The 9,517-nt window shown below is 40.2% G+C and overlaps 1 protein-coding gene across 1 annotated transcript; it reads right to left on the reverse strand.

Moving 5' to 3' along the window:
• Positions 1–4,528: 4,528 nt before the first annotated feature.
• LOC307104409 (kelch repeat and BTB domain-containing protein 6) lies at positions 4,529–9,055 on the reverse strand. Its single transcript, XM_079779345.1, has one exon. The coding sequence runs from the start codon at positions 8,761–8,763 to the stop codon at positions 6,745–6,747; it is 2,019 nt and encodes a 672-aa protein (XP_079635471.1). The 5' UTR covers positions 8,764–9,055; the 3' UTR covers positions 4,529–6,744.
• Positions 9,056–9,517: the final 462 nt, after the last annotated feature.

A 9,517-nucleotide genomic window follows, 5' to 3' on the forward strand; every position in this document is an offset into this window, starting at 1 on the left:
TAGTACAACATAGTGGTTAGACAATCATATACTTTACAAAGTGTACCCCTGATATTGCCAGTACCTACCTGACACCATACAACCTGCACTTCTCAATCTCTTCACCTTTTTCACCCAGTCCCCCAATCTCCTTTCCCTCTGGCAACCATCGGTCTGTTTTCTATATCTATTTTGTTTATTTCTATTCTATTTATTTGCTTATATTGTTCTTTAGATTTCGCATACATTTGAAGTTACATAGTATTTGTCTTCTTCTGAATGATTTATATTTCACCCAGTTATATATTATTTATTGAAGTTGGTTGAATGTATTGATGTAGTTACTGTTTTTATAATGTCAAAGTCCAGGTAAGTTAATTGCAATATAATTTATTTTAGATAAAGCATGCAATTGTTTACTAGTGGGTACTACAATTATATGAGAAAAGCATTAGAACTGCACAGAGGAAAGGTATAATGAAATATTTGTTATGGGATCTATCTTGGACCTGGATGGTGCCTGACTCTCTCCAGTATATGTGACCAAAACCTACAGAAGAGAAAAATACAGCATAACATACATGTAAAATCACTTATAGACTCTTCCTTTTAAAAACTACATTCATGGCTGATTGAATGGCCCAGATACATCCTGTTTATTGAACTGATAATAATGAGTTTTCTATGATGACTAATCCAGTTTAATAAAATCTTTCTCACTTCCTGCCCCTAAAATGTGTATGGAAGGAATGGGGGAGTGATGTACCTTATTTTGTACCTTTTCAGAGCAAATCTCAATTTTTGTAACACTATTATTATTTGCTGGTTTAACATGAAATTTAATAAATGAGCAAGGAGGAGAAAAAGACAAAATATTTCAGCTGTAACAGAGCTCTTTAAAGGTTGTATTGTAGCAATAAGCTTTCAAAACTTCCTTAAAAACATGGCCGAAAACCCAACTGAATGCACAGGTGCTTATGAGAAGGTTGGAACTTGAAGGACTATGAAAGGGTTGAGAACAGAGATGTGTGTCATACCTCTTTATTTCCCCTAGCTTGCATTGATTTGAATATATTTACTTGCTAATTTTCCATCATCTTTATAAAAGACTGAGAAATGTATACTTTGAGAAATGTGATTTATAATAGCATCATTATCCCATAATTGAAAACACTGAGTGTTTGGTAGTCTGGCAGAATATACCCATTAGAAATAACCTGTAGCTCAGGAGACCACAGGGTTGCTATGACAACCAAGCAAAAGAGTTTAATAATAGCTCTCCTTCAAAGCTGGAAAATTGACAGAAAGATGAGAGCTCTAAATGCAGTGGCTTCTCATATAAGTGCAAGCAAGCACCAAATACATTTATTTCTTTGTTCAACAAATATTCATCAAACGCCTCTGCTGGGCCTGGCACTATGTTAGGACCTGTGGAAAAGACAGATGTGGTACATCCCTCCATGATGGAGTTAGTGCAGGAGACAAATAATAAAGAGCAAACAAATCGATAAGCTGATTAATTCCAGCATGTTAGAAGGCCATACAGAAAAGAAAGTAATGGGACCATGACACTAAATAAGCAGTATTTATACAGACTATGGAGAAGAACCAGTCTTAGTATATATTAAAAATCTTGTCGCCTGGCTGGCATGGCTCAGTGGTTGAGTATCAACCTATGAACCAGGAAATCACGGTTTGATTCTGGGTCAGGGCCTGTGTCCAGATTGTGGGCTCAACCCCCACTGGGGGGCATGCAGGAGGCAGCTGCTCAATGATTCTCTCATTATTGATGTTTCTACATCTCTCTCCCTCTCCCTGCCTCTCTGAAATCAATTTTTTAAAAAATATTGGAACATTCCATGCTATAATGACAAGACTAGACTTTGGCTCATGATCTAAGGTACCAGTATGCAATTAGTTTTGTTATTTAATCAGAACAAGATCAACTGCTCTTGCCTTTTCTGTACAGAGCAACAGTAGGAGCCCAGGGAGCTCCCCAAGTCTTTCCAGGGTGGGAAGCCTGGTGTATGTTGGGTCAACTGCAGTAACCCCTGAGATGGTGTTATCATTTTGGCTGCCATGTGGTAAAATCTGGCCTGACACATGGTTAAATAGCAATGTCAGATTGCTATTTAACCCAATAGTCTTTCTCCCCCATACTATAAGAAGGAATCCCTGGATTTTAATTCTATACATGTTGACTCAAAATAAAAACTGTGCCTCCCATGCACTTTTGCAACAAGGTGTGGCCATTGTAGGTAAGATTTGACCAATGTCCCGTGACCGGAAGTGATGTGTACAACTTCCCTTATAGGGAAGTGTCATGCCCTCTCTTTCTTCTTCCTGGTGACTGGAATATGAACATGAGGGTGAACCAGCTTGTACCATGTAGACAAGGACAACACTCTGAGGATAGCAGAACAGGAAAACAGGAAAGCCTGGTCTCAGATGACTTTCTAGATCAGAGCCAACATAATGGATTGAGTTTTTATATCAGAAAAGTCTTATTAAAACAACTACAGGCCTCTGTATATATAACCACACCTGAATCCTAACTAATGTATAAAGTCAGAGAAAGCATGTGATATCTTCTCTGTACAAAGAAGTCCCTGAAGCCAAAACCGGTTGGCTCAGTGGATAGAGCGTCGGCCTGAGGCTTGAAAGGTCCCAGGTTTGATTCCAGTCAAGGGCATGTACCTTGGTTGCGGGCACATCCCCAGTAGGGGGTGTGCAGGAGGCAGCTGATCGATGTTTCTCTCTCATCGATGTTTCTAGCTCTCTATTCCTCTTCCTTCCTCTCTGTAAAAAATCAATAAAATATATTAAAAAAAAAAAAAAAAGAAGAAGTCCCTGAAGTCACTGAGATTCTAGTTCAGGCTGTGCCTGAAATGAGTGCCATTGCTGGATTTTTTCAGTTATAATGAGCAAAAAATTCTATTTTACTTCCTTAAGATCTAAATTAAGGTAATATTGCATAAAACTGAGAGTCCTGGCTCTTCTCTTTCTTTAAGGCAAAAACACATCTGTTTTGGAAGAAATACTTTGCCTGACATTTACAGTAAGTCCTTTTTAACTAATGTTCCCAGAATTAAGAAATAGTGTATCCCAAAATAATATTTCTAATTGAGATATGGTGGCTGTAAGCAGCAATTTTAGCTTTGGAGGTAAGAATGTAAAAGTTTGACTCCACTAGAGTTAGGTGACACCCCACAGGGTAGGTTGTTTTCGGAGAAAATATATTTCAGATATAGATGAAATGTTATACAAAACATCTGTTCCCCACTCTTCCTGTGCCTAGGACCACACTGAGTCTCCAAAGTTAAAGATGTGAGGAATGGAAGTTTGATGAAACAGACCCAGACTACAGCTGGCTCAGAGTCAAAGGGGGGGTCCTTCTCCCTATTCTTCATGAAACCTATTGCCTCCATGGTATTCTGAGGTTTGGCAGCTTTTGGGAACAGGATCCTTTGTTTTGTTATTATTAAAATTTTTATATTTTTATTAAATTGAATTTTTACATTATTATTAAATTGATTATTAAACCCTCTAGGTTCAAAAAATAACATTCTCTTGGGATTCTAGTGGTAGTCACATTTTCTATAAACAATTCTGCCTCTTAATACTATCCTGCTTTATCAAATTTACTAAATTAAATGTTCCTTTAAAGTTAGTTAGAATGATGAAAAGGGTGTAGAAGTTTTTAAGGAGGTATGGGAAGGAGAGACTGTCACAAGTGCTCTTACCTTGAGTCTGATGAGCTTCAAACGTGTCATAAATAATTGAAAATATAAAATTGTGAATATATGCCTTTGGGGGGAATGGATCAAAAGCTTACCCCAGAGCCCTGGCTTGTTTTGTTCAGTGGTTAGAGTGTCAGCCTGTGTACCAAAGGGTAGTGGGTTCTATCCTGGTCAAGAGCATGTACCTCAGTTGAAGGTTCTATCCCCGACCCCAGTCAGGGCATGGGCAGGAGGCAACCAGTCGATGTATCTCTCTCTCTCTCCCCGTTCCTCCCACCCTCTCTCTAAAGTTAAATGGATATCCTCAAGTGAGGACCTTTAAAAAAGCTATCCCCAGATTCTCAACAAGATCAGGTACAGATAATTTTTTAATTCCAGCTCAATTAAAAATGATTAAAGAGCTATTTAATTTCATTCTCTAATCCATATATAGACAAGCTTATTGCTAAATTAATTTCTATTTCATCCTTTTGGAAACCATAATGCTCTTTATTATTTGAACTAAAAAAAAAACTTGCAAAAATATGGGCTCTTTGAGCTTTTCAGATTATGGGAACAGATACAAAAAATAATTACTGTTACTCTAAATCTTACAAATAGTAGTCCTACAAACAACATTATATCGAGAATTTGCTAAAAGATGTGATGATTAATTGGAAAACTGAGACAAGGATGCTTTTCTGTCAAAAGGGATTTCAACACTGCTAGTTAAGTCATTCACTGCACAAGCAAGTGTTGTATACATTCAGCGAAACACTGAATTAAAAAGTCAGAAAGTCTGGGATTTAGTACCAGTTTTATTTGTTACTAATCACATACAAATCACTTATCTATAAAATAATGATCAACATCTATTCCCTAATTCACAAATATATCACGAAACCAAAATTCTTCCTAAGAAAACTTCTTTGTAAACAAAGATATTACTACCATTTAGCTTAGGCTTTAACTGAAAGGTTGAAAATGGCAACCTGGAGAATTTGTCTTATATAAACTATAGATGAATAATTTGGATGAATTATCCATTGTCCTATTTCAACATGAAAAAACAGCTATCAAAAGAAGTCACTGGTGAAGAAAAGTTGGAAAAAAAACTACTGAGAAAGAGCTTTGTGTTAAGTACAGTGCTTAGAACAACCCTGGTATCAAATGGAACAAAATTTAGCCTTAGGCAACTGAAATCATATCTGACCCTTTGAAAGAACACATACTGCTAAGATAAGCATCTTATTTCACCAAAAATAAACAGGTATGTTCTGTAAAATCTTCAAATGGCCCATAAAAATGCCTCCGAATATTTTTTTTAAAAAACTTGTGTGTCTCCCTCTCTTTATTTTCATATGATAGTATATCATTCAAAAATTCTGTTTCCCACTTGAGAGAGCACATGCCTTAGTATTCTGCCACGGTGTGTGAAATATTAGCATTCTGTCACTAGCAAATAGGAATTAGCATGTTATTAAATAAAGATTTAGGAAGATAATGCTATTTGGGTATAGGTAATTTTATACACTATAAGCATCTGGTCATTTATTATGAATAATAACAACCATATCTAGTAAATCTTAAGAGGTAAGCATTTATATTTTCTGGTATTTAACAATGTCGGTTTTATGTGATTTAGTCTACTTCTGGACTTTTCCATACATAGTGACAGAAACAAAGACTAAAGCGTTAATTCACAGAGAAACTTAGAACAGATACAAATACCCTAATAAAATAACCATATATACCACTGCTTAGGGAAATATTTTAGATGAATATACTTTCACTACTGGCCCCCAAAGCCATCATCCACGTTTGTTATTTAACTGTAAACTTTTAATACAAAAATACCTTTAAGCTACTAATAACATTTAGTGACTTACAAAACTGACAGAATATTTCAGTGCTACACAAAACAATTCTATACTTAAAACTTAAAGTTTTAAAGTTCTTTGCTGGCACTTGATTTTATAGTTGATAGATACAATAACTACTAATCAATAAAATACTGTTCTTAGCTTATACATATTTTCAAAACCAATATTACCTCACAAAACAGTAAAGAATAATCATACATCTTGCTGACAAATCTTGTAAGATGAACACCAAAACTATACAGTCAAAATATTTTAAGAATCACAATAACTTTTTAAGACAATGGATAAAAGTTTACACAATCACGTCCAATGGACAAAAGATTTATTCCTCTGAATCAATGAAGCATGTACCAAGTATAGATAAAACACATTGAACCTACAAAGCAAGTTACTGGGGTTTTGTTTTTGTTTGCTTTTTAAGTTTTGTAGATGATTAGTGACACTGCTAGAATGGAATTCTTTTTAGATGGAAACTTGGTCACTATTTGCAAATACATATTTTATATTACAAATTTAAAACTGAAATTTCTTTTCCAACAGTAGAATCCTGTGGGTTTTTTGTTATTGTTGTTTTTACTACCAGTGAGCTTATGGCCATTCTGTACAGTATTACATTCCTTCACATTATAAATAACCATTCAGTCACATTAAACATATGTGCATCTTTTTTTCTTCATGAAAGGGGAGTAAATAACTAAAATATAACAAATTATATTTAAGTTAGAACACACGTTGTATAAACATACTAGTTTAAAGTTTTGGAATTTATTACACTGTTCTGAAGAAAAATATATACTTTCAAAACCCTATCTAGTAATCCCTATCCAGTTTTCTATTTTAAAAATTAAAATTCCAGTTACTGTACTTTAAACAGAATGGAAGGCAAAATGATCATAATCAAATATAGACATATTAAATAATCAAACAATATTGGATTTTTAGAACAGTAAATTATTAAATAGGTTTATTTTTGGAGTGCTTAAATTCTCTAACCTTAAATTACATTAGTATTTCAAATAATACTCTTTCTAAAGAAAACCTGAAATTAATCAACTTTTTTTCCAGTAAAGGGAAAGGGTGTATCTTTTAGATACTTTCCAAAGCAATAAAAACACCTTAGTGTTTCAACCTATCTATAACAAACTCTGCTGCTCCTGTATATTTCACTGAGGTGCTACCTGTACCCACAAATCATCATCAGATAAAGAACTTGAACTTCCTGACTCCGAATCTAGCTCACTGAATCCACCTAAATCCCATTCAGTACTAGATTCACTTGGTATTTCCTCTTCCTCAGTGAGGAAACTCTGACCAGGCTCAAGACAGGAAGGATAAACACGAGCTGAGAGGCAGAAAAAGTTGGAATCAAATTGGAAGAGGCCTAATGTAGTACCTATATTAATCCACTGGTCTCCACTAATGTCATATTCATACACGGTCACTCGGTTCTTTTTCCATTGTGGTGTGCGTGAGGTAATCAGCAACAGTTTTTGGTCATGATTGATGATCCGGTAGTTGCTGGTCTCTGACACCAAAGGAATATTATTAATCTGCCTCCATTCTCCTCTGACTGGATTGTAGACCTTCATGACTGGGATGTCACAGATACAATAGATCTCATCATTGAAGACACAGGCTTCCTGAAAGTCATGGCGCTTAAGAGAAACACACTTCAGCCACATATTGTGGTTAGGATCATAGCAGAACATGCGCTTACTGTTGAGAGCATAAAGATAGTTCTGAATTACCATTAGGTCAAAGGAGATAAAAGAATGGGGTAGCGGAGCCACCAGTGCCCACTGATTCCTCTGAACACTGTAGCATTCCACTTCCTTCAATTTAAGTCCAGTAATAGGGTCTCGCCCACCCAAGATGTAAATGTAGCCATTGAGGTAGGCCACATCCATGCCCTCACGACAGAGCAAGCGATCTGCAAGTTGCTGCCAACTATTCTGAGCTGGTTTATACACCCAGAGGTCTTTCCTGGGCTGGGCAGCTAGATAGATGTCATGGTCCGGAGAGATACAGACGGCTAAGGTGGTTACAGTTCTAGTGTGAGCAAGGCAGGTCAAAGGTGAGGGCACTTTGTAAATATCCCCGGAATACGGGTCACAGCACAGAAAGGGATCTCTAGGGTGACCAAAGAAAATCACCATCTTCTTGGCACACACACCCAGCCTCTGGGGTGGATTTTCTGCTGCATATACAACAGAGCTGCTGCTGCTGCCGCTGCCGTCTGGCTTTGACACCACAGACTTGTACATCATGTCACCATATCGCATCTGCAGAGCCCCTTCAATAAGGTCCAGACAGTACTTCTTCACAGTGGTGTTGGTTAGCAGCCCTTTCAGGTAATCCTGATCTTCATCAGCGAAGTGTGCCCAGCGGACACACTTGAAGACTTCTGCAGCGCTGGGACCCCGCTCCTTGGGAGCCGCCTCCAACCACTGCATGGCAACGTGACACACTGCCTGCTCATGCTCTATGTTTAGACAATCCAGGCGCAGGACAGCCAGCAGCTGGGCCAGGGTCAGATCTGCCAGAGTCTCCTCCCGAATCGGACCCATCTGGCTGAGCTGCTTGAAGTTGTGGGCTATGAAGGACTGGGCCTGTGACCGCAGCTTGCGATGGCCAAAGGCATCAGCGAATTTGAGGATGGCGGTGCAGTTAGCCAGGTCAAGGCGGCGGGCTAGGAAGGAGGCACAGGCTTCCCGCACGTACTCGAGCTGTAACATGTCGGAGGCCGCGTAAAGGCGTTCCACGTTGGCTTCACTCAGGGACACGCGACCGGTGTAGCAGTATTCGACCAACACCTCAAAGGACTCGGCATCCACGTCGTGCATGGTCACATTGGCCTGCTGGCTCTCGTACATGCCGCCGGTGAACATGCTCTTGAAGTAGGGACAGGCGGCAGCCAGCACGTTCCGGTTGCAGGAGAAAAGGCGGCCTGTGCCAGGCCCACTGCCAGGCGTCACCACCTCGATGGTCACATCACAGAGCAGCCGCGAGTCATAGAAGGACTTGAGCTGTGCCAGCAGGGCTGCAGCGTGGGCCGTGTCCTTCAGCTCCTCGGGGCCCGTGAAAAAGGCCGTAACCGTGGGCTTGTGAATCCTCTTGGGCCGTTTCCCACCGCGGGGACTGGCGAGGCGGCGGGAGCGCGGAGCGTCTTCCCGGGACTGCATGGTGGAGATGGCGGCGGGTGCTGAGGGCGAGACCGGGCGCTAGGCTAGGACTGGGCTTCGGCTTCTCCTCTCACCCGGCTATCGCGGGCTCAACGATAACGGTGTCTCCGGGGAGACAACCACACGAGTCCATTTACTTGACTCAGCCCTGTGCCAAGGTGCCACCTGCCTTTATCGCGTAGACCGCGCCAACTCACCCGATCCCAGCTCCACGCCCTTCCTCCGCCTCAGCTCGCCCACACGGAACCGCTGGCTGACACGGCAAGCCGCCACCGCTGCGCTGGCATGGCAGTACCGCTAGGCGTCCAGGAGAACTACGATGCCCAGGTGGCCTTTCGCGCCTCGAGGCATGCCGGGTCCTCCAGACCTACGGGCGTAGGCTTCCGTGCAGAAGCGGCTTGGCATGTCGGGAGTAGTAGTTTCCATAGTATCGCGAGATTTATCTGCCGTTCATTGTTTCCGCTGACGAAATTAAAAACAACTAATTTTTCCCCGATTCCGATTTCGTGTGATGCTAGAACTTTGCGTTTGGAATACAAATTAGGCTCCCGTTCTAGTATTTACTAATTGTTTGCCTTCTCTCTCATAGTGTTCTTTTAAGATCAAATGAGCCCGGCCGGTGTGTTCAGTGGTTGATCGTAGACCCGGAACCAAGAGGTCACCAGTTCGATTCCCGGGTCAGGGCACATGTCCAGCTTGCAGGCTTGATCCCCAGTAGGGGGGTGTAGGAGGCAACCGATCAAGATGTTTCTTT

The sequence above is a fragment of the Cnephaeus nilssonii genome (assembly GCF_951640355.1).
Source record: "Cnephaeus nilssonii genome assembly, chromosome: 8".
NCBI classification, from domain to species: Eukaryota; Metazoa; Chordata; class Mammalia; order Chiroptera; family Vespertilionidae; genus Cnephaeus; species Cnephaeus nilssonii.